Here is a 26587-nt window from a genome sequence, read left to right as displayed (position 1 = left end):
TTTTTCCTTGCAGTGTAGAAATGTATCATGTAGATGAAACTCACTGTATTGTCAGACTGTATTTCCTTATACTGTTTCAATTTAAAAACAATGTAACTGGAAATAGGAGAATCGATGTATTACAGTATACATGAAAACCTGTTTTTCCCCTGAGATATTACGATTTAACAACCATAGTGGTAAAAGTCAGTTCCCTAAGTAATTATGCTTACATTAGAATAATATACCTCCCCAAATGCTCGTTGATAATCGAGGCTAGAGAACAACTGGCAGTAGACATACAATTAAACAAAAATATCTAAGATTATTTGAAAATATAGTACATCCAGAAAGACGACTGGACTATAGTGTTTAAGAAAAAAAAAGTTCAGTATGTTAAATAGTGTTTGACCAACGACACACTTTTTATTAAAACTTTAATAAAAAGTGTATTTGTCAATACATTGTACAGTTTCTCCTGGATATTTAAGCCGAGACCGTGTTCTTAATCACTCGACAAACGCCTATCCCATAAAGCACGAATGACATTGTCACATTTACTGCACAAGTTTTCTGAAAATTACCCACGACACCGGTTGAATATTTTTAAGCTATATAAACCACTCTGTCGGATCAGTTTTTGACGATGTACATTTCGAAATTCCCACAGCCCAAACTGTAACCGATAGTTTACTGATGCTTGATGGTCACGCCACAAAATACTCTATATTCCTCTAGGCATAATATATGCCCACTGGTTCTGATTTTATTTAATGTTTCCGTAGTCTAAGACAGCAAACCACGATTAATTAACGCTCGCTAATTAACCACTTTCACAAATTTGCCTTTCTGTTGCAATATAATAACTACTGATAAGTTATATGAGAACCTAAGTTACACTCACCAAGGCACCAGAGTGACGGTTTACCTGATTTCAGTCAGTAGAAAACATATCGCCGTCGCTCATAAAAATCTTTTTTTCTGACTCGTTGGGTTCGCTGAGCGCGTAATTTATAGTTGGGAAGCATCCCCATCCAGTGGGTTGTGCTTTATGTCTACACAGAACTGTCACCGGAGAGTAAATACGCCCCGCCTTCAGCGAGAACTCGAAGATATAAGGGATGGATTTTTTTTCCCCCTTTTCATTCATTCATTCATTCACTCACTCAGTCACACGAAGTGTGTAGATGACTCCAAAATATACAAAATGCATTCCCTTTGGTAAGTGGCAGACTACTAGGGAGAAATGATGTGACAGAATTTCAGTGATTTATTTAGTCTTTAAAAACCTATTGTTTTTTCTCCAAATACTTGAACTACTTAAACTAAATATAAAAATACTAAATCTTTCGATATGTTATATAATTTATTTAGAGCTGCTAAGCATAAATTGTTAGCAATTAGTCTGTTTTAAAATGTTTTATATCTAAACTATATTTTGAACATAAACCTTTCACTTTATAGAAAGCTGTGCTGAAAGCTGATAGACAAACACTTTCAGAAACACTGTTCATCTGGAATTCTATTACCTCCTATTGCTTCATTTATTTTATCATTTTGTAACTTTCCTTTGTAAGTTTCCCTGGACAAGAGCATCATTACCAGTATGTAGACACAGGCACACAACCCTCCTATTTCTCCCAGATTTTGTAAGCAAAGCTTTGTATCTTTGATCTTTATACTCTCCCCTCTCTCTTCCCTTACTGTTCTGCATATAACACCCGTCTAGGAACTGGCTCGAGAGGTTATTTTGAGCAGTGGTGTAGGAAATGAAGTGGTGTGTCTGTATGTGTGGGCTTCAATCAGAGTGTAGTGGTCAGAGATCAAAATGCCTTACTCAGATCCACTTTAATCCTGTACTTGTAAAAATCCTTTAAAGAGAATGGTCATGTGGCAAATGTGCATATACCAAAGGTCAGTGCTCCTCTGTTTGTCTGTAAACCTAAAGGAAAACAGGCTAAGCAATTTCTCAGTATCACATCCCTTTGTAACCTACATACAGATAATTAATACAGAGAACACTCATCTTACACATGAAGCATGCCCTTTGAACTACTTTATCCCTTAAGGGTTTTGCTAGTCATCTTAAGCTATAAGCTTGGTCTTACTGCAAATAGTCATTTTTGGGACGAGGTGAGAGAGGGAGAGAGAATCTTTGCTTAAGGGAGAGCTGCATCATCATAAGCTTACAACCTTTCTTGTATCCACAGAAATGAACTCTCTGAAAGAGTAAAATGTGGGAGTAAAACATATGCTACAATGGCGAGTAATTCTGCCTTTTTGTTGCATGATCTTGAGAGTCAAGACTAATTCACCTTTCAAAGGAATCATTCTAACATCATCAGAGTACTACACTGTATGCATGTTTGTGGGAAGGTTGTGCAATGTGAACAATGCTTAAACCTCATCAACAATCACAGCTACTTTGAGTGAATTAGAACCCATGTTGTACCACTGTCTAGGGTTGTTGGCCTTTGATCATTAACAGGCTGAGGCTTTCAGCCTTCCTGGAACATGATACCAGTCAAAGGGAAGATTATGCACAGTAACCTGTATTTTGGTAATGTTTCTGAAAACCACATTTATCTAATCACTGTTTAATCTTCTCCACAATCATGCCTGGCAACTGTTTTCTGTGAACTAGACATAAAAGTGTCAAAGGGGAGACACAGGAAGTGTTGTTGATGACCACACCCTGATTAAGGACACGCCCCTCCCCAAACACAAGGCAACAAAGTTAAAAATATGGCTACTTACTCTTTTACTTCCTAAAGTTAGCAGAAAGTATGTTAAATGAACTTTATAAAAAAAAAGGCCCATCATTAATATGTCATTTCTTACAATTAAAAAAAAATAATAAAAAAATTTAAAAGTTGGCAAGCTGCACATCTGAGTAGCAGACATAGTGATGCAATCACAGATGGCTACAGTCGGGTAGTGGAAACAAGGGGAAACTACTCTGGTTTAACACATCTCCCCAGAGGGTTCATTACCACGGGCTGCTTACATTTCTGAACTAGGAGAAAGTGCATTCTATCAGCCAAGAGAAAAGGAGGAGAATCAGAAAAGGGAAAAAAGTAGTGGTTAAAACAAGGAAAAATCCCAACATAACAACCACCTATAACAATAAATGAGAGAAAAGAGAGACAAAAAGGGAATTAAGGGGCAATGTCAAGCTATCAAAGCAAAGGTAATAGGTGAGATAGAAGGCCCATCTCTTTGCTGCTGTCCTCCTTTTCTAAAAGCCAAGTCTCCCTTCCTTTCTCTCTCTCACTCACTCACACTCACACACACACACACACACACACACAGACACACACACACACACGATCAAAAATGTTTTGTCAGTTACAGTTCAAACCTGTAATGCTGCACTAAAGTGCAGAAAATGAAACATGGCTTTAAATGCACACATGCATGCAACTGACTCACACAACCAACACTTTAATGAGCCAACAGAAAAGGCCTGACAGCAAACCTTTTCTTTTCTGAAACATTCTCACACTCATGCCATGTTATCATTTACATGATAGTCATGTAAAAGACACACCTAACAAGCAGCGATTCATGCCAGCACCACCAGAATGACAGTGACAAAAAAGGTTACACACACTCTCAGACACACATACACTCACATGAGCACAGTCACAAACTACAGCACCCTTCCTGCACATTCTATTGATAAACCTGTGATCATCTCATTCAGCTCATTAAACAGACACACTTAAAAGTTTAAAAAACAGTAACAAATTTCACAAATAAAAATAACAGGTAAGTGGGTTAGATCATAGAGAACATCATTAATTCATTATTCTTTTTTGTTTCTTTCAGTCCTCCATAACATCACAGCATTGGTCATTCTCAGCAGTCTCTTTCCTCCAAAAGAATCCACCAAGATCTTCCAGAATGTACCCATGACTCCTTTTCCAAAATATTCCCTTCCAAATTCATCAGCAAAAGCATTTTCAACAGAACACAATTTGACACCACCACCCGCACAACAAAAAGTTTGTGTTACCTTATCTATTAAGTGCCCTATAGTGTGTGGGTTTGCACGCACGCGCACGCACACACACACACACACACACACACACACACACACACACACACACACAAAGTGTTTATACTATTTATGATAACTCTGTATTCCTGTGTACAGAAGGTGAAACTGCATTTGTAACAACTGAAGTTAAGAGCTTTTACAACTAATGAAGTTGAACCCGTAGAACCTTGGCAGCAGCAGCTGGATACGTTGTGGGACACTGACCAGAAGAGACTGATAATGCAAAAGACAGAGAATAAGACAGAGAGAGTGACATCAAGAAACGGACTGAGAGAGACTGCCTCAAAACAAATCTTGAGACACTCCCAAAACAGATTGAGAGGGAGACGTGCTGAAACAGATGCAGAGAGACACTGTGCCAACTCAAATACAGAGGCAGGTTTTCATCATTATGATGCAAGTGGAATCTTTTTCCATAAGAGTATATAAGGTGTAAAATAATGCTTTAGAAGGTTATCTGCATGTGTGTTGTTTTTGAAAGGAGGGTCACTGAGGTCACCAGTCTGAAAAATTCTTTGTGATCACATTTAATAAGCTTCTGTCAGGGAAAGGCAGAGTCAGCGACTGAGTGCCCGAACACAGAGATGTTTTGCTGAGGGTGACTCTTACACAAATGATGACAACAGTGGTGAGTCAGAACAGCACACAGGGTTGTGCAGTTTCAGTGGTGCTGCTGTGTAGCACCCTGTCTCAAATACGAGTCCTCATGTCCGCAGTGGTTGACAGGCTCGCTCTTAAAAAGGGCAGGAGGAGGAGGCAGGAGAGAGGATGGCACTGAGAGATGCTGAGGGGTGTGGCTTGTCATGGTTGCGTGTCCAGTGTGATGCACAGGGGTATGTGTGTGTGTTTGATGGTGCTGGGCAGGTGTGGCCTGCATGTGCAAATGGGAAAAGCCATGTCCAATTCCACCTCGTTGAGGCGCAGGTACTGTGGCGGAACTAATCATTCCTTGGCTGGCTGCTGCAATGGTGGATGTTGCTTGGGAGGGCTGGGGTGTGCTGGGGGTGTGGCCAGTCACAGAGGGTGTGGTGTGGCCAGTTAGATGAACAGACAGGGGCATGCTGGCAGGCTGAAGGGTTACAGGGCTAGTGACCCGGAAGCACTTCTCACGGTGCGCCTTGAGCATGTTGGAGAAGCGAAAGCGCTGGCCACACACCTCGCACGGGTATGGCTTCTCTCCAGTGTGTGTCCGGCGATGGCGCTTCATATTGGGCCGACTGGTGAAACTCTTCCCACAGATCTCACAGATAAAAGGCTTTTCACCTATAAAGAGAGATAATGAGAGACAAAGAGAGTGGAATAAGAGAGACCGTTAGAGAAGGGGACAAAGGGAGTGAAAATCAAAGAGCAAACACTGCCAAATCTATACTACAAAATCAAAACCTAATCCATGAAAATTAAGCGCCCAAACTGAATGAATGAACAAATCAGTGGGTGTGTACCAAAATCTCAATGCAACTCCAACTCCCAATGGCTTTAAATATTCCTGACTGTGGTTTCAAGAAAGAAATGCTTAAAGACAGAAAAATCATTGGCCCCTGAAATAAAATATAAACAAAAAAGCACTTATTTCATAGCTGCACATCTTCCCACATACAGGGGCATAGTGGATCCAAACACCAGGTACTGATGCTGAGTTTTTATAATATCATTTTCACCACAGAATAATGACTGCAATAATTTTGACTGCCAAGCATGGCTAATAAACACCAATTTAGTAAAAAACATTAGCTATATTTATACATAGTACACCCCAGTCACTCCTAGCTAGCATACCACACATACATAGAACTCTTTAGTTATTTAATGTACCATTAGTCATATATATATAGTATTCATCTGTCATTTTGAAGCCTAGGTTATAGTCAGGCCCAAGTTAAAACCCTGCTGTAAGTAATAACAGTGGCTTAGGATCAGTGAGCAGAAACACATACACACAGAGAGAGAGAGAGAGAGAGAGAGAGAGAGAGCGCATGAGTCCTTGGGTAATATGGAGGTATACACAATATTAAAGGCCACATCTGGAGCACTCTGGGTGTGTTCCACAACAAACTATCCTTAAAACTCTCAGAAAGAAGAGAGAAAATTAGGTAGCGTACATAGGGGAGCAGAGGACAATGTGACATCATGGCTGTGCTGCACAATCTGTGTGTGTGTGTGCGTGTGTGCATTTCTCACCTGTGTGGGTCTTCATATGTTCATCAAAATATTGCTTCATGTTGAAGTCTTTACCACACCACTGACACATGAACTGCTTGTGTCCAATGTGGATGCTCATATGAGACCGCAGCTGATACTTATATTGGAACCTCTCATCACAGTTCTACACACACACACACACACACACACACACACACACACACACACACAGTGTAGGTGAAAGCAGTAGTTGTATACGAACTGGAGACAGCACTTTATACTATATCCGACATAACCTGCTATTACATCTTATAAGCCTGTCATTATGAAGTTATTTATACATGAGGCAGCCCAGCCCTGCCTGAGTACATACAGGCTCATGCACATGCCCACACACACACACACGAATGCACACCATGAATGTCCACACGCACACAAATTGGGGAGAGATAGAGATATATATATATAAAAATGTATGTATGTATGTTTGTATGTATACACACACACACACACACACACACACACACACACACACACACACACACACACACACACACACATCTCTATCCATATCCATCACACCCAGACCACATCCAGACCAGACCCAGCCCAAGAAAAGCAGAGTCTACAAACACTGAAATTTGCTGACGCTGAAGGTTTTTCAGGTTCAGGTTCATGTTTGTATGGCAGAATTCATGACCGTATGGCACCAAACGTGAACCTTAAGACCTTCTCCCACAGACACTAAAAGAGACAAACTTATTCACAACCAACAGCATCATTAATGCATTAATACATTAAATCGGTCTTAATCCGTCTCTTCACACATGGCCTTAAATGAACTACAAGGAAAAGAACAGTCTGGTAAATATTCTTGCTTACTGGAAACACAAACACTTCCCTCCACATGAGCTATTTAATAAACAAGAGAACGAAGAGAAGGCCACTGGTCAGGCAGAGCCAGCCAGGCTCCAGGCTGACTGGCATCATGTGATGTTCATGAAGGAGAGTCAGTATGCCATGGCGCAGGACACTATGGTTAAGCCAATTGCGCCAAAGTTTCAACCTACGGCAAGCATGCTACATTTTGATCATAAATAAAAAGCAAGCACGACTTTCCATACACAGTGCAAATAACCAAACATGGGCCAATGGTAAGTAACATCAGAGCTTACAGGTCTGACAAATACAAATCTGTATTTAGCTATAAACAGCCTGATTCCACCCTGGCAGGTTATTTTCCCAGCTTCCAAGCATGCTTATATTATTAGGAATATGGTCAGACATCGAAACCTCTAGAAACAGAAACTTAAACATCATTTTATGTACATTTCTATTTTGCTACAGGGCCTTATTTTCATAGCTTTCGTCACTAAAATTTATTTGTACCAGTTCATCAATACATACACTCAAAAACAAATACACACAAACACACACACACACACACACACACACACGCAAAGTGGGCTTTATCCTGGTGTTTGTGGGAGTATATACATTTCAGTTTTGTGTACATGTGTTTGCTTTATCTCACTATGGAAGAAGTTATGAATGCGTGTGTGTGTATGTATGTGTGTGTGTGTGTGTGTGTGTGTGTGTGTATGTATGTGTGTGTGTGTGTGTGTGTGTGTGTGTGTGTGTATATCCTGAAAGAGCTTACTCTACCCTTCCAGGACTTCCCATTGAGAGCTGAAGCGACTGTGAGAGCAGATGCATATATGTGAACGTGTGTTTACCTCACAGCGGAAGGGTTTCTCTCCCGAGTGCTGCAGAGAGTGCACCTTCAGGGACATGCTACGCTTAAAGGACTTTCCACATGTTTCACATGTAAATGGCATGTCCTTTGTGTGAGCTGCGGGGAGACAGTGTTACATTTACATCTGCATTTTGTGCAGTAATTCTTACAGAATGAAGGTATCACATTTGGCTTCTTTGCGAACACGACTCAGCTCATCTAACGTCAAATGTGAATCATGGTTAAGGTAACACATTAACATTCAAAGTGTTCATTAAAACTGCACTATGTAAGATTTCTTTGGTAAACCTGAAAGCAGGCATACTACTGAATCAAGAGGAATAAATAGCTGCTAATATGTAGTGTGCTATTGCTGTGAGTCACCTTATAAAGCATGAAATATTCATTCAATAGTCAGAGCTGTCAGTCAGATTTAGCATGAGGTTGTTGGACCACGTCAGATGTCTTTACGTATTAACATCACACACACAGCCTCAAAAAGGAGGTCTGGCTCGATGGGCTGGTTACTTGAGTAATGTTAGTGGGCTGGTTACCTGAGTATCTAACTTGCTATTATTGGCCAATTATTTTTAAATTTTTTGCTTCAGTGTTTGTCCTTTGTTGTATGACAAACCAGCCATTATTTTCAGCTCTTTTCCAGTGCTTACGTCTGTCCATCACTGCTATACGTAATATGCATTCTTTTCACAAAAAGTAGCTACATTTTCTCCTTATGGTCAAATGTCTTATGTCTTGAGCCTGAATTAAAATATCTGGAGAATGCATGATTACTGATGGCTAGCTTGCTAAACGAACATAACGTAGCAATGTTAGACAAGCTGACAAGGATGCATGCTTTGGCAGGTTAGAGAACAACATTATCAGGAACTGAGAACAGAGCCAATTAAACATACGCTAGTGGAACGAAGGAGAGACGAACACAGTAAACTAGATATAGGACTCGATTACAACACCACCATAGCCCAGGAATATACCACCATTATATAATATGGATTACTCGACCACTACAGAACAGGACTGCACACCACTTGTCTAGCTAGCCACGGGAGAACACTAAATACATGTAGGCTACAATGAAACATGAAAAACAGGAATGAAGCAGATACAGGAATGATACGGCAGCAGCGCAAGAGCACATGGAGCACTGCAATGGTGTGTGTTAAGATGGTGGAGAACTGCTGATTAAACAGCTGAGCTGACCAACAGGCAACGAGAACCAGGTGTTAGGACTTAGGCAGAGTGCTAGGTTCACACTGCCAAGGGCACAGGGCTGGTAGAGAGGGACTGAAAGGCTGGCTGACACCTTCTTTGGGTTGCACTGGGCTACTGGCTTACGTAAGGTTATGTTAGCTAACTTTTGACATAAGTGCGGATAGACAGAATTACGGACCTAATAGCATACAATTTCAAAGCAATGGTTATTCAGCCCAAAAAGCTAGTTTCAAGGCTCAGCAAATAGCCTACATATTGTTCCCAGCTAAACTGCTCACAATGCTGACAAAAGCAACCTAGAGATGCCAGGAGCTACTCGTACAGCTAAACTTTAACATAGTACTCGGTGAACGTGTTTTCACTTTCACTTGTAAAGCTGTTTTGTGACAACAAATGTAAAAATCGGCAAATAAATTTAACTTTGACTACAGCTGTAGATCATTCATGGTATGTCATCAGAGGACATTGTGTCCGAGTTCTTTTTGAATACTCACAATCATCAGATAAATCCACTCAAAGGAATCGAACACAGCACGACCCACATTACAAAATGTTCTTCCGCACGTTACATGCAATTACATACTTACAATACATTGCACTGCAAACTTACATAGTGCAGCTTTAAGATGAGTGTGTTTAGATTCAGCAAGATTATTGACTTTACAGTCTCCTCATTCTGAGACACTCTAAAAGCAAACTGTGCCTTAGTGAGTGCCTAGCACATGTCTTTTTGTGTGTCTTGTTTACCTTGGGCTTGGGAGTGAGCTTTGGAGAAATTGGAAATTAACACCACTTATGTTACTCACCAACCATGTGCTTGCGGACGTGGGCCATTGTGTAGAACTTCTTCTCACAGATCTCACAGGCAAATTTCTTCTCAGCATAGCCATGGACAATCTTAATGTGTTCATGAAGTGACCATAGCTTTTTAAAGGATTTATTACACGACACACACTGGAACAGAACACATGCATGCACGCACATGCGTGCGCACGTACACACACACACACATATATGCACACACATACATACATACACACACACACACGCATATTAGAACTGCCATTTTGAGATACCCAAACACATTTATAAGATACTACCATTAGAGATACCCACACATTTCAATGTATTTCCTCATCTCCAAGGGCATAAACTATAAACACTATAGTCAAAGCTTGACACTATAGTCAAAGTCTGCCCTCTTAATACCTGTGCAAGGTTCTCACACCCTCTGCTGGGGACATGAAACACTGCATTGACTCCAAGTCTCTGGTCATTACATTTTGATTCATATGGTAGTTACATATGTAACAGTCTGCTATTTTATTACAATTTATTATTTTACTATTTACTATTAACTAACATTTTGTACCAGACTGAAATATTTACACAGCCTTTGTACACTTCAAATAAGTACCAAAGGAATGATAATTGTAGTCTACAAATACAGCAAATACTACAGAGCACCCTAAATCCTAACTGTTTCATATTAAACACATGGTGATTATAAGAGGCTGATTACTGGGACCATTTCATCAGGTTGATTCTGCTCTCTCTCACCTGGATGTTCTTCTCACAGTCTGTCTGCTGATGCAGTGCCAGCTCACTCTCCAGCACAAACTTCTTGCCGCACTTGTCACAGATTTGCATGCGCCTGTGAGTAACGTTCATGTGCTTTTCCAGGTACCAGCGGGTGTTGAACACCCGCGGGCACTTCTCGCATGCCAGTGTCTCTCGCTCCTCCCCATCTCCTTTGGCCCCTCCCCCTGCACCACACGTGGAGGAGGCAGCGGCGCTTTTCCCATCGCGGGTGGACCTGCGCTTCTGAGGTAGGACTTCGGTGCTCTTCCTTCGCCCCCTGGTTGTCATGCCAGTGGTTGCCGTGGCCACAGTAACAGTTGCCACAGTCACGCGGCGACTTTTCCTCTGTGGTTGGACACTAACCCGGCTTCGGCGTGGACGCTTGGCCCGCAGTCTCCGGCTCTCGTTCTCCTCTTCCTCCTCCTCATCCTGGTCCTCCTCGTCCTCAGGTTCTTCCTCTGCACTTTCCTCCTCTTCTACACTATCATCTTCTTCCCCTTCCTCCTCTTCCTCCTCCTCTTCACTGTCGGTCTTGTCATCTCCAGCGGGGTTCACTGAGCCACTCTTGTCTCCTTTCGATACGTGCAAAGTCTGATTGTTCAGGTTCACCTCCACAATGATCTGTGCTCGTTTAAACTCCTCTTCTTCTTCGCCCCTTTCCTCATCCTCCGTGTCCTCAGATATGCCATCGTGCCTGCGCTGTGTGGCTCCCTCAGTCCCAGACCCTCCGGAACCTTCTTTGTAGTACTGCTGAAGAGGGCCAGGATTTGGCTCGAGGTTAGGGACCGTCTGAGTTATCGGTTTGGTGGCCATCTTGTTGTCAACTAACACAGGGTAGGGCTTGGCTCCACCATCCTGCTTGTAAAACTTTACTGATAGGTCACTGTCCACTGAGGCCGAGTGGTAGTAGGTCTGTGCAGGATGAGTCCTTTGCCCTTCTTCTTGTGACATGGCTTCTAAAGCAGACACCTCTTCCTTCAGTGCTTGGCACGACTTCATTTGTATGTGTGTATATGTTTGTCTGTGTCTCTCTCTCTCTCTCTCTCTATAGAGAGCTTTGCGCTGTCTGCCCTGTTCTCTTGATGCTCAACAGTCTAGGCAGCTAAAAACAGCCAGGATCCAATCCCCTGCCCCTCCCTCGAGGCAGTGCAATGAAGGGAGGAGGCAGGAGAAGAGAGTGACACCTCAGCCCAACCCAAAATGAGCCTCCATACCCTCCACATCAGGAGGAGAGAGAGCGATGGAGAGCAGGAGATGGTACGTGAGCAGCTTCTGTTACACACAGTGATCACATAAAGCCCCTGCACACACTGGACCAATTCAGGTGACTTCAAGATCTGAGCTGTTTCTGCCTCTCTCCAAGAGACAGCCACTCTGTGACTCAACTCTTGCAAATCATAAAGACATTGCCACCTCTTAAGTCTTCTGAATCCGCTAGGAAGCCAGTGCCTTTGTGGTAAGATTAGCCTCTTGTGGTCATAACAACTGCCTGAGAGAAAGATAGAACATAAAAGAAAAACTGACAATTTCAGTTAAATTCTGTATGTTGCTAAAACACAAGGTCTAAATTAAAATTTACAGTAAAAAAAAACTTTACAGTAGATTGGGGTGAAATGGAGGAAATACAATATCACAATACCTGGAGACAATTTCATGATGTTATATATGCTACTATATGTAGTTTTTATGAGGTTTGCTAACAAACATAATGTAACACCAAGGTATGAGTGTCAAAAAAGCTCACCAAACAACCCCCTCCCTATTCAACAGGGAGCAGAAAGAGAAACTGACAACTGACTAACAAATAAATAAAAAACATGCAAACAATGGGCTAAATATCCAATCAGCTACTTGTTACTATGCAGTACTGTTTTAATAGTGTTACAACACCAGTTATTTACAGGCTCGTTATCACTGATATAAATAGCTTTTTAGTGTTCTAGAAGCATTGACAATACCTGAAATATTCTCAGAAAAAGGATATTATGACTACTTTCTAGTGTTACCAATAGCATATCATCATATCGCTAACCCATTCTTCACATAGCAGTGCTTATGAAAGAGAATAATTCAAACAGGACATATTATTTACCAAAAGACAACTGTCGAACACTGCATTATATAAGAGGTAATGTTACCTGATGGCTTTCCACAACCAGTCATATTAAAGCAGAGATTTTCATCTTATTAAATCTTCAAATGACAAGGCACTCAATACATTAGTATACATGTGTGTGGAAGAGAGAAATGAAACTGCTGTCTGGTTAAGGTGCAGTGATCTAAAAATCTCACTACCATGCTTACAAATATAGGTGCGCACACACACATACACACACACACACACATACACACTCTCCTAACCACAACTGTTTCACTTCTGTGTGGGAGCATGTGTGAGCGACTTAAATTGAAACCACAAAGAAGCTGAGTAGAGAAAACTAAACCCTTAAACACACACACACACACCTGAATATTTAATATCTCAAAAAAATCAATTATAGGCCTGTGTTTCTTAAACTGCAACTTGGATCAATTCACATCCAAATAAAATCACAAATTTATAAAATGACAATTAAAAAAAAGTCAGATTTCTTTGCAAATCTGGGTGAGCAAGCAATCTATATCAAAGTAGTAGGAATTTTCATGCAATATTACAGATTGAACAAGATAAACCATCAATCTAGAAATAACTAATTTTGGGGTACAGTGAGTAATTTAAAACCACTGCACACGTTACTGCTATGATTTAATAATTCTTTTTTCTGTTAATTGTGATGAACACCTTCACTTCAGATTTAGACAGCCCTGACCAGTCTAGAAAACTTAGCACCAAAGCAGTCTTTGCTACACCACGTGTTTAGAATGCATAGTGAAGAGTCAGTCAACTGGTAGCATTGGCAGTTATACCCTTCAAAGACATAACCACATTTTCAGTATGAGTAATATCTGTGGGACTGCATTTGTGCTGTTTTTAATTGTGTTTTCAAGGAATGTTTATAACAAGAAAAAAGGATGATGCTTGTATCTTCCTGAAAAAGTGGACTAAGGTGCAGTTGTTCCGATGACCTCGGAGTGACCTTACTGACGCATAGAGGTTAAGAATCATGATTAGTGTGTGGATCCTTAAACATACATAAACAATTAACAATAAAATGGGAGACAAGAAAAATAGCTTTGTTTAACCACACTTAACGGTCTTAGCCCTTACTTCCTGAGTCTCACAGCCTCATCTTTGCTGAGTGTATGTGGATGTGTGTGTGGGCATGTGCATACAGCATACCTGCCAAGGAGTGTGTGCAAGCAGAGCAAGTGTCTAATACCTCACAGATATTTACATTACCCTTAAAGCATGCAAACAAACCGAACTGATGACTATTCACCAGCCTACATCAGGGTGATCAGTGCAGTAACAACCCACACAAACACACACCCAGGTAGCATCTACATACACCCACACCTATACACACAAAATACTTTTCTTCCTGTACTCTGCAGCTTTCTGAGAATCGACACATGTACCAAGTGTGTGACCACACTATGAGTGCATGAAGGGTCACATCTACTCTGCAGACAGTCTTGTTTTCTAGAATGTGTTCATGTTCCCCTGGTTTTGTGTGGGACTCAGAAGGGCAAGCTTTTAGGGACAGTTTTACATGCAGAGACGGTGGGATTTATGCATGTTCCTTAAGCTCTCAGTTGTAACCTATTCTAAATGGAGAAGTACATGAACAGGCAAAGGTGTGCACAGAGAGGAGAAATGTGTGGGTGCTCTATACTCCTTTTTCATTCTCTCCTCGTCTGTAAACCTGCATCTAACAGTCTGTCAGCATGCAAGTATGTATGCATGAAAACCGGTCGCTGTGGCAGATGGTTTAATCAGCAAGAAACTGAAGTTTTGCTGGTTTCAATGCCAAAGGAGACATTAACAGCAGGCCTGTTGGCCCACTCCCAAATCAGCCCCAAGCTTTTGCCCCAATACTGGCTACAACTTCAGAAGAGAAGACTCCTGAGGGGAGGGGAGGCTTCTATTAAAAGGGGTGTTCTGGGCCTTCTAAATCTTGATTTTATTTCCCCTTGTTTTAGGACTATATTTGTTATTGCCGGCTAAGTCAGTTAGCTGAATCATTCTGAAACTAGCTCCTGAATAACTCAAGAATGCTCAAACATGAAACAAATAAATGGAGTGGGGGTTGTTTAAGAATGCATAGTGGCATCTTATAGACTGCAGACACTGACACAGCATAGTTTGTCATGCTTCAGACTGACGATGTTCCCATGGTCAGTCTCTGTCACCTGCTGGATCAGTTGAGTCTATGAACTGTGAGAGGAGCCAAGTCACCAGATTACTGAACTCTCTCACCTGTTTTGCATTTACTGTCAATTGTTAATAGTATTTAAACCCAAACCTTAGTTCTACTCATTGTGAAGTATTGCCAACTATTCTCTTTCTACCTGTAAACCATGTGTATTACCCTTTTGTATTTTTTGACCTACTCTTTTGGATTATCCCTTTGCTCATCTGGCTGGTATTTTTGATCCAGTGGTTTTTGCCTTTTTACTGTTTTTGACTATTTTATAGATGTCCCCTGTGCATGGCTGGCTGTGCTGTTTAGTTTTGACCTTGGCCCATTCTGACTGTCTTTTGTGATTGTCCTAAACACGCAAGTAAAGAACAAATGTTTTCTAAATTGCAAGTGATGATTTGTTTTCACAATGTTAGGTTAATCACTATGCAAGATGTTTGCTCTTGCCAGCTTTATAATCAAGCAGTCAAAAAAACAAGCTAAGCATTTGTATGCAGAGGACAGAAATTGATTTATGATTCTGGCATTAGGTGGAGCACTATGTCTCTAGCTCAAGTACCTTTACTGTATAGTGCTGCATCGACTAACATGTTAATTATTCATGAATGCAAAAAGTAAAAGCAATCCTGTGTCAAAATGTACAAGCTAATATCAATGTACATGTACACACAAAGATTAAGAGGTGATATTTAATAATGCAGTGTGTTAACAAGGCACTAGGCCTACTAGAGAATGAAGTCATATACTTGTCTGTAATTAGGAAAAGCCCCTCACTAAAAGAAAACACTACTTCTTTTAGTCTTCCACCTTGTCTTTCTTGATTTTTCTTTTACAATTCCAAGATAATCCTCTTTTTCTCATGAGTGGGTATGATGACGACTCACACATTTTCATAACTCATTGTGTCACACACTAACTAACTCCCTTTGATGCAGGCAATCATCAAACTATCAAAATCTAACTACTGTAATTACTCATGCTTCATGTGGTTATTACATATTTACATCTGTATAATATTTCTATTGGCCTAAAATAGTGTTGCCTCTCAGAAAATTAATCTTGTAATGAACTTAAGCCATTGCAAATGACCCTACCTTTACTAATTTAGTCTGCAACCAAGACTCCACACCAAGAATTCAAAATGAGCCGATCACATACAGAAAGAAAAAGCATGAAGCAAAGATTTTCTTTTCTTTTCTCTTTTTTTTTTGGGGGGGGGGGGTCATCTTATTGGAAGACAAGTAAGTAATTAAACTGCTTGACTACCCTGGTTGCATATATGAACCAAAACTGACAAGGACGATCAAAATTATCCTGCTGTCTTGACAACAGTAACACAAAGCACTTTGAGCAGTGATCCAACAGGACACTAAAGCATCAGAGGGTGGATGTTGCTGTGGGGAAACCGTTTGAGAATTATCTTAATATGGATGATTTAGAAAGACAATAAGATTTAGCAACTTTGACTTAGTTTTTCCACACTAAAGCTTTTCTGGTGCTTTTTTCTAAAGGTTTGTTTCACAGGGTTTTCGCACACTGCCTACATTTACAGGCCTGGGGTCATCTTGAGAGTAAAAAAGAGGCTGTTTTTTTTCTCAAGAAGACACCGGGTTTCAGCAACAATTACGCAGTTGCAATATTTAGTAGTTTCACAATCCTCAAGATGTTCAGGAAGGAAAAGCACAGGTGTCAAATGTAAAACATTTCATAGACTAAAGGCCAATAACTTTCTTTTTCACAGTATCTTGCTGTTTTGTCTCAATGCAGGTATATATTTTTTTTACATCTGAGCTTTGCACTTCAATTATCAATCTGAAACTTTGTGCCTGCCAATTTAGTAGAGCATCATCTGGATATAGTCAATGCCAAAGGAGACATTAACGGCAGGCCTGTTGGCCCACTCCCAAATCAGCCCCAAGCCTTTGCCCCAATACTGGCTACAACTTCAGATGAGAAGACTCCTGAGGGGAGGGGGAGGCTTCTATTAAAAGGGGTGTTCTGGGCCTTCTAAATCTTGATTTGTTTCCCCCTTGTCTTAGGACTATATTTGTTATTGCCGGCTAAGTCAGTTAGCTGAATCATTCTGAAACTAGCTCCACCTCAGTAACTCAAGAATGCTCAAACATGAAACAAATAAATGTTTTGTCTCATGCAGGTATTTTTTAACATATGAGTTTTGCACTTCAGTTATCAATGTGAAATTTTGTGCCTGGCAATTTAGTAGAGCATCATCTGGATATACCAGTGAGAATTCTGCACATTTTTCACCCTTGAGAAACATGTGCCCTTCATAAATAGATGTTAGACAGAGGATATGCAACTACTTCCTGGGCCATGAAATTAACTATTCACTGACACTGGTTGTGGAAAATGCTGAATTATTCTTACAGCAGGTTATGATTGCCATTTGGTTCATACAAAACAATCCTAGGTCAATATATCATAGACAAAGGGGGTGTGGGGGTGGAGAATTTTCAGTACTGAAAAACCTGTAAGAAAGAATAGTGAAAGAAAAACAAAATTAAATGCTTACATAAACTTGCATTCTTTAACCGATTTGCCTGCTCTGTGATCCAGTATGACAACACCAATGATCAGGATTAGATTACTCTTTCCATCCATCTGTTCAGCAGTTCTCTTTTGTGGGGTTGTGATAAGTTTGTGCTGTCTATGAGTTTTCTTTCCCTACATACGTGGTCGGTCCCATTTAATTAAAAATCAATAGCCACTAAATTCTATATGCTTATATATTACTTTTTTCTAAAACATCTAGGTGACGTGTACCACCGGCTTCAAGAATTGACAGGACAGTTAACTAGTATTTTGTGTACTAAAACTGCTAAGGTGATATGTTTTATTTTGCCGCAGGAAAATGTTCTTGGACTCAACACAGAAAAACAATCACGCGTTCACATTCATACATCTCATCGTGTCAACATTTGAGTTGAAATTGACAATGTTGCGCAGCCTTATCGGCATTAAAGGTGTGTGGATTTTGTTAAATTACAGATACAGTTACACATTTTGCGTGCTTAATGTTAAGGGGATTTATGGCAATAATGGAAGCGGGAACAGCCAAAAAGTGTAGCTAGCCTAGCTAACGAAGCAAATAATTAGTTAATTAGCGACGTAATCAAAATTACCCTGAAACTCTGTCGTAGGTGTTTCATTCAGCGTACACTGTAATCATGGGTATTTTATACGGTGACAGATTAGAGAGGCCTGAAACTTCCAGAGCAGGGAAGTGGAAATTCCTCTGCCCTGGCCAGAAGTACGCTAGTTAGCAGTGCTTAGCAAGCTTGCAGTTTGGTGGGGGCCTCATCTGCGCCTTCCACCATTTATCATCAAAGTCCACCACCAAAACTAGCGAAGTTATAAAGGGCATAGTCATAGAACCTCAAACCGTCAACAATTTCCTAAACGTCGACAGCCTGACGGCACTTCACTGACAAAGACCAACTTTCGGGAAACGACGCAAAGAAAGGGTTAAGTTGAACGAAACCTTGGTTGGTCAAAACGACAGACGAACAGCAGGCCGTTCGGCTGGCTAGTCAAGTAAACCAGAGGTAGCTAGTCAGATAGCCAGCATGCTAGTACTGATTGCCTGCACAAATTCAGCTGCGTGAAATGGGTTTCTTGTAGTTAGCAATTGGCTAGCTAACAAAATATCAAACATAAGACGAGGTATGCCGCTTCTTCGTATTTTTCCTTATTGGTGCTCGTCATATATGACCCTTTCGACTGTAAGGATAATTAACACCCGACAAATAGCAAGCTATCGTATCCTCGTCGCGGACGACTTTCACTTTTTTAACCCCCAAACCGCCCAGATTTATAACACATTGAACCCGAGATTTTCTCAGATTCGTTGCATAGCTAGTTAATACCATCCCCACCTGCAAAGGTGAACTGCGACGAGTAACGTCGTGCTATATTTTGTTTGCAAACCACATTTTCACATTTAAACGAACATTTTCAGGAATCCTTTCGGAACAAAACCCTGTCGAATGCAAGTCACCCCGCGAAAATAACTCTAAAAATAACATGATTTATTTGTGACAACGGCATACCTTTAGAGTTTCTGGCGTGATGATTTCTTGTATATTTTTCAGTAGATGAACGATTGTCATCTTTGTAAATAAATGCAAATCAACAAATTAACTTGTAGCTAGCGATCTGTGCTCCTCGTTGGATTACTCACCCGAAGCACGAGCGCCCTCTCCTTCAGCGCATGCACTTCAACTTGCACAGAGTAAGATCCAGAAATAATCTGCAAAATGACTGTTGACTGCAAAATGACAAAAATCTGCCTGCCACAAATTAATCATCTCACTGTTTTAGGAATGTGCGAATAGTTTGCAACTGCTTGCATAAGTGTTCCATAGGATGAACATAAACTGTCACTAATTTATTCCGTCTGCAGCTGCACAGCCTTCTACAGTTACCGCGTAAAAGCCTAGCTTTACTGCCCAACTCTCGCTACGTGGCTGGCCTAGGTCTTACGCGCCAACCACCTCGCTCATCCAGGCGACCAAAGCTGCCTGGGTTGGGTACGCGCGCATGTCGCCGTCGATTTTTTCCGGGCTGCAAAAAGTATGGCGCGCGTGCTCGTTATCATTCCACAAAGTAATCCAGTCCAATAAGTAGTCCAGTAAGAAAGTAAAATAATCGATGTAAATAATGACAGGAAGAATTACTTCAATATCCACAGGACATTTATTTGCCTAAATTATTGGAGTACAAGGCTGAGACTGCAATTTCTCTAGTTGTAGACTTGCCTCTAATTGTCTGCATTGGATTAACGTTATTTGCCTCTACAATATCATGTAAGACCTTCTTTATATTAAATGGTTATTTGGGAATGTTATTTGGGAATGTGGCAAAATACATACATTTAAGTGACAAATTCTGAACATTTAATATTATGCTTATTTTACTATTTATTAAAAATAATGAAACATTTTTAAACAATACTGTAATTTATGAATTTGAAGAACCATAGGAGATACACAGATTGGTTACTTTGTTATTTTAAAAATAAAAAAAAATAAAACCATAAACATCTCCCTGAGAAAAGGTCAACTATAACTGTGCATCAGTAGTTTCACAGGGATGACCTGGAAACCACCTGTTTTAAAAAAAACATTCAAACACAAAAAGGTTGTTGTTTAGTTCTTAATGTAGCAAATCTAGCTTTAAAAAATGCAATTTTAACCATTTCATACTGAAATCATAAAATGATATATTTTGCATGATTGGGATTTGAATTCTTTCGGTCTATGTAAAGTAGCCACAAAGGTGTGTGTGTGATGTGTAAGATCTTACCAAACAGGAAAGGCAGACTCACATCCTGTGCTACTGAGTATTCTGTGGGGACAGCTTGACTGAGGGCAAGATATAAAGCCAATCTTGAGCATTATGTTTGTATTCCATTTCCCTTATCTACCTTCTAATAGTGTCAAACAACCACATTAAATATGCACAAAATCAAATCAGATATGTGCATTTGCATCTGCTACTGAGTACGCGCACAGTATGTGTGGGTATGTATATATTGTATTAAAACATTAAGAGCACTAGAGAAAGCTCTTCCAGTATTAATCCTTATCATCATGGATTCTCCAGTAATGTCAGAATTTGGGTATGTGTACCAAATATGTACACTCTGTAATGGGCTGGTGCACAGCATACTGGAAGACAGGAATCCTGAATCAAACCAGTAAACCCATTTATCATATACATCTATATGGTCATTTCACAAGATAGTTTGCATTTAAAACATGCTTCCTTATTTTTCATAATGGGAGAGGTGATTCATTTGTTGTTGTAGAATATCTAAATGACCCTCCCATACGAGCCACAAAATAAGATGGGAGCCTGAGAGAACAAAATCGGCTATGCTCTAAGGGAGGGAGGGCTGTCAAAATCTTTTCTGTCAATTACAACAACATTGGCCAATCTTGGGTATCTGGGATCTCATGAATCAAGGTGGATAGCACTATCCTTAAAGTATGTTATGCTGCCCCCTGAAGTTGCATGAGCTGGAGCTCGAAAAGATGTGATGATTGGCTACATGTACCTTGGAGGAAGCATGTGACAGCCCTTTCCGTCCCTGGTTGGCAGTGGTCTTATGATATGAGAGTAAGCTTAAAATCAACAAAACCCCCACACCAGTTACAAATTGAACTAAAACAATACTTATTAATATTAATCCATTCATATTATTTATTAATATGAATATACCGGTAAGATGCGTTAATGGAATTATTCATATTTTACACATACTTTAAATAGTTTAAGCTATTCCTGAGCTTTGACATGTGTTGCCTTAATAGTGTCAAGGTGCGAGGTTGCATAAGCAATAAATACTGATGCCATCTAGTGGATAAAGTGCACCAAACATTGCATGCCTGATGTGCATGATTGCAAGAACATTTCATACAAAGGTTTATTTACCCACTCACTCTTATGACTTATTTGGTCAAGCATTTCCAAATGCTAACCTTATTCTAAAAAAATCATACGTTAAATTCCATGCACCTGGTTTTGGTCAAAGCTGGATAAAGATGTAAAATGAGAAAGCAAGGCATCATTTTTAAAGCAACTTTCTTTGTTCAAGAACCTAGCTCTCCCTTACATCTTTGGCTTTATCAGATGGTTGCTATTCCCTACACAGGTTTTCCTTAATTGACAGAAAAAAAGTAATTGCTCTTATTGTTTATATGCCATTTAGCCAACAATTACTTGGTAGATGTTTGCATATATTTGCCTTTATAATTAGCCAGATTTATTGTTTTCATGAACTCAAAATATAAATATGTAAATAAATATTTTAATCTGTTAGCATTAACACAGAACATGTACTTTCTTGAGGTCTAATAAATTCAAATTTATTATTATTTTTATTTGTTGTCATTTGTGTCTTGTGGAATGCAAGGACATTCCATACACTTCTTTCTGCCATACAAGAGGAAAAACAATACAAACAAAGCCAACACATTCAGGCTAATAGGGGCAGAGTCTGACCTCCCTGGTGACCAACTGCCTCACATGGGTCTCGAACAGGTCCACTGATCAGGACCGAGCTTGATTACACACTTTTAACTGGAGTTCACTTTAGTGTAATTTCCATTTTTAGTTGGTAAACAAAAAGGTTGATTTGGGGTACACCGTTTCAATCACTCTACCGCTTTAGCCATTTTACATAATCCTTTAAACAAGTTTCATTTCACTAAGAAACACAAACCCCCGCATCTAAAGAGACACACACACACACACTACTGTGCAGCTGGATTCCCCCCGGATAATGTCCCACTGGTGAAAATCTCAGAGGGACTTCTTAATTTCAGGCAGGAGAGGGAGCAGGACAGACAATGAGCTCCCTCTAGGCAAGTTGCATGTCAGTTCTTCAGATGCAGGTCTGGTTCCAAGTCACCCATTCTTATGGATTGAAGCGTGTGTGTGTGTGTGTGTGTGCGCATGGGTGTGGTATGGTGTGGTGTGGTGTGCGTGTCTCATTGGGGCAGCTGCAGTAGAGTGCCCTGCCCCGAGGGCAGGTATGTGACATTGCGGGAGCGGCTGAGCTGGAAGGCAATGTCCTCGGCCGCTTCCAGTTTCCTCAGTTCCACAAGGCCGTCACCTGCCTCAGCCAGGGAGTTGGCGATCAGCAGAGCTGCCTGTGAATCCCCCGCTGCAGAGATGATTGCTGCCTGCTTCTGCTGCTCTGCCTGTCACACAGGGACACGCCTCAGGTTAGCTTCCAACAATGTAGAGAGGACCTGCTACATGTCCTTCTACACACAGCAGTTTTAAAGATTTACAATACTACAGAAAAATGAGACAGCATATGACAGTATGGAGAAGAATAGAGCACAAATTCTATTAAGGTGATACCTGATAATGTATAAAGCCGCAATGTGTTGATATACAGACAAAACCCTGTCTTACCTTCTCTACGATGAACCTTGCTCTTTCAGCTTCCTGCTGTGCCACCTGCTTCATCTCAACAGCTTCCGTAAACTCTTTACCAAACGTTAGGTGCGTCTGGATGAAAATGAGATGGGGTTACTTTGGAAGCTACAATTGGCAAGTATGAGAGAGGCAAATGAAACGAGGAGGAAGGTTACCAGGGAGACATCATCGAGGATAAGGCCAAAGGTGGATGCTCTCTCAGTCAGATCTTCACTGACCTGCCTGGACACCAGCTCTCTCTGAGTGATCAGCTCTCCCGCATCAAACCTGGCCTTGAGGTACACACACAAATACCGATGGGATTACATAGTCATGAAAGCTAATTTCTACATCTCCAACAAGCATTAGTACTACTCACAACAACAGCCTTAAGCACTTCAGTGGTGATGGAGGGAAGCACTCTCTCATCATAGTCTTCACCAATACTGGTGAAGATCCTTGGCAGCTGGGTGGCAACTGGCCTGAACAGAATTCTCAGTGTGATGTTCACATTCTGCAGGTCTACCACAAAATTGAAGAGGAGAACAATGCTGATTGAGTATGTTAGTTTTCAAAGCAGAGACAATGAACAATATTATACCCAGCTGTGCATACATCAACATTAGACTAGCAGGGACTTTTTGTGTTCTTGATCAGATAATGCCACAAGACCAGAACATGGTCTCTTTGAAGCTACAATCATGAAAATCATTTTACATCCCTCTGACAACGGTTACCTTTGCTTCCAGTGACAACAGGCACATTGCGGGGGCGGGACCGACAGTCGAAAATGATTGGTTTCTGTACCCAGGGAATCAGGAAGTGGGTTCCTTCCCCAACTACTGCATCCTGGACTCCTCTAAATCGGTCAAAGATGACTGCCCTGTGGCCAGCATCCACTACAGATATGTGGCAAGAACAGATATGGCATCAAACCCAAACATCATACACATGTAAAGCTGAACTCCAAAAACTAAATGCTGTAATGTAACCAAAAATCTAAATGTCAGATTTTGTCCATCATGATTAGAGAATCATTATACTTAAGTTTTTAATTAACCAAAATTCATAAAAGTTTAAGACTGCACTTTAGTGACAAACACTTTATAGTCTCTTTCCTTATCTACTCCTGATTTACTCACTACTAAAAACTATGCTTGTGTGTATGGCAAACACTTATTTTAGTGAAGAAGCCTGACCACTAACATATGCCTTTCATGTTTGGCATATGCAACATGCAGAGTGATTTGCTGCTGAAATAAGACACTCTTAACTGACCTTAATTCAAACTACAAATGTAAACTGCTAAAATAACAACTAAACCTACTTGAATTTAGAAAGATGCCAATAATGCACTTACCATTATACAGGGCAGAATTTACCACACCTCCTCCAATGGCCAAGGCCAATCCCAACTTTCCAATGGACTCGAACAGCTTTGCCATGGCAACAGTGTGACAATTCTGGAAAAAAGTTCTGTGTTTTTTCGCACTGTTTCACAATATGAAGAGGGAAATTTCATAAAAGGCCAAAGTCAGCTGATCTAGATCAAAGAAAAGGGAATTAGAAGCTCTTTATCTAAACAACCAAATATGACTAAACGACCACTCTTGTTAAATAAAATGCGGCCAATTTTCCTTTTTGAGGGGCAAGACTGACAGCTATGTTAGCTAGCATTAACTGACCATATACAAGAGGCCTTCTCTGCCTTTGCATTAGACGAAGAATGACGACTAATTGGTCTCGGTAAAGCGAATAGCAAAATGAGGGATGCAAGATAACGAAGAAAATTCTAACTACAATTATGTCATATTAGCTAATGACTGGGATGATAAATTGCAGTTCAAATTTAAATCCAGTTAGCAGCTAGTGCTGCTGCCATCACATGCCTCGTTTAAAGACAAAATTAAACCCAGTTAATCATGGTACCTAGGCTTAACTGCGATAATAATAGCTAAGACATAACCATCTGGTTTCCATAAAAACATTCGTTTAAATATTACGAGATAACATTTTCCTTTACACAACGTGATAACTCACCCAGACTTCTAATGGTTCACTGTGACCTCCACCGGAGCCGACGTAGGAACGCGTGAACGTTCGTGTTTTATGAGCATGCGCATAGAGTTGAACAACATCAATTCCGATTGGACACATTTTGGTTTAGGTTTTTTGGCATGTTATTATTAAGGTAAATGATTGTGTTATATGCGTGCTTATATTTATCATGGGTACCGTAGTTTCACTAAGATATTAATACTAATACGTAGAACGTACAACATAATACGAAATAAAAATAGAACGAATGCTATGTCTTTAAATTAATTTAATCGATTCCTTAGTTAGGGACTTCATGATAAATTAATAAGATACATTGTCAGTTTAACTTAAACTAAAATACTTGGCTGCAATACTTTCTTTTTTGAGTGTCTTTTTGGTGTCTTTTGGGCTGGCTTGACTATTTACCTGAGCTATGTAAATAGTCTACATCCAACAATATTACTTCCAGTTATCTCCTGGCTTAAAGGGCCAGTAAGCATGATTTACATGATATTGATAATTATCTCTTACACTCTTTCATTACTTTATTTACAAATTAAATCTCCAATTAAACTATTTATTTTATAAACAGACATACATGTTACAGATATAAGAATGTATATAATATGAAATGTATATAATATGAAAATAATACATAATTCAGTAAAGATATAAAAGGTAATGATCCCTTTGGGAACCCTTTTTAAAATCTGGTAAACTCATGAAATGAACAGCGGTTAGAGATACTTCTTCTGGAATAGTTTCACAGCAAAAGTTTATACCCAGAAGATTAGTTCATTATATGATCTGGAAAACAGTGGGCTTTCAGACATATTAGTGACAAGGGCTCAAAAGGTTGCAGACTAACATCTTACTCTCCCGAAACAACCCATCCTTTGATTAATCTGGATGTTTTTTACTTCAGAAAGTTGCAGTTGTCAAATTTTGTACATCACATCTATTTAAATGTTTCTGTCTCTGGACATGCACCAATGCCCCAGTGTTTCTTGCCCCATGTTTGTTTTCAAATGAGACTAAGGAAATGCATAAAGTAAAAAAAAATGTAATTATATGGCAATGGCATATAGAATACCTGGTTCTCACTCTCACATGCCCTGGTGAAAATCAAACCACACCACTTACGCACATGATGCAGATTTAGACCATGTCCACACACCAGACCTTAAAGCACCTCACACATGACCTTCCCAAAACTACTACTCAAATTATAAACTGGAGGCATATAATTTGTAAATAAATGCATAAATGGATATAATTGTATTTTGCCAAATAAAACCTTGAACCTTAAATATAAAGGCAAGTTTCTTCAAATTATGTGCCTTAGGATGGTGGAGTCATGTTCAAACACATCAAGGGCTTTAAGATATCCAGATTCTCAGAAGAGAATCCTGAGAAGGCAACAATACCCACTGCCTTGGGTCATACCAGTATGTGTCTCACTATCCTGCTTTCTGATCATCTTCCAATGCGTATGACAACCAGTCATCCCTCTTTAACAAACTGACACTTCACCTCTAATCTATGAACAATGGCAGGTATTTT

At 40.1% G+C, this 26587-nt stretch overlaps 3 protein-coding genes across 7 annotated transcripts in view; all 3 read right to left on the bottom strand.

Annotated features, from left to right (window-relative positions):
• The window catches only part of phospho1 (phosphoethanolamine/phosphocholine phosphatase 1), a 2393-nt gene extending 1532 nt beyond the window's left edge, over positions 1 to 861 (bottom strand). The window contains exon 1 of the mRNA XM_035525431.1: positions 1 to 861. This exon is cut by the window's left edge and continues 1532 nt beyond it. The gene's annotated coding sequence lies outside the window, so the exon portion shown is untranslated.
• znf652 (zinc finger protein 652) overlaps positions 1 to 19556 on the bottom strand; it is a 19862-nt gene extending 306 nt beyond the window's left edge. The window contains exons 1-6 of one of the 5 annotated variants that reach the window (XM_035525417.1): positions 19236 to 19556; positions 10710 to 12219; positions 9956 to 10103; positions 7918 to 8033; positions 6221 to 6365; positions 908 to 5305 (exon numbers count right to left, since the gene is read on the bottom strand). In XM_035525417.1, coding sequence (XP_035381310.1) covers positions 4704 to 5305; positions 6221 to 6365; positions 7918 to 8033; positions 9956 to 10103; positions 10710 to 11729 — 2031 coding nt within the window. In that variant the 5' untranslated portion in view covers positions 11730 to 12219; positions 19236 to 19556 and the 3' untranslated portion in view covers positions 908 to 4703. The other 4 variants (XM_027014615.2, XM_035525406.1, XM_035525422.1 and 1 more) reach the window with 4 other exon arrangements.
• A 2346-nt stretch (positions 19557 to 21902) lies between these two features.
• Positions 21903 to 25156, bottom strand: phb (prohibitin). The gene is made up of 7 exons (XM_027014669.2): positions 25025 to 25156; positions 24345 to 24447; positions 23722 to 23883; positions 23364 to 23506; positions 23161 to 23277; positions 22982 to 23077; positions 21903 to 22761 (listed from the first exon to the last, which is right to left on the bottom strand). The coding sequence occupies exons 1-7, from the start codon at positions 25139 to 25141 to the stop codon at positions 22549 to 22551; spliced, it is 951 nt and encodes a 316-aa protein (XP_026870470.1). The 5' UTR covers positions 25142 to 25156; the 3' UTR covers positions 21903 to 22548.
• Positions 25157 to 26587: the final 1431 nt, after the last annotated feature.

Source organism: Electrophorus electricus, chromosome 1 (assembly GCF_013358815.1).
Source record: "Electrophorus electricus isolate fEleEle1 chromosome 1, fEleEle1.pri, whole genome shotgun sequence".
In the NCBI taxonomy this organism is placed as follows: domain Eukaryota; kingdom Metazoa; phylum Chordata; class Actinopteri; order Gymnotiformes; family Gymnotidae; genus Electrophorus; species Electrophorus electricus.
The sequence above is the reverse complement of the archived record's forward strand: the minus strand, read 5'-3'. Positions and strand labels throughout refer to the sequence as shown.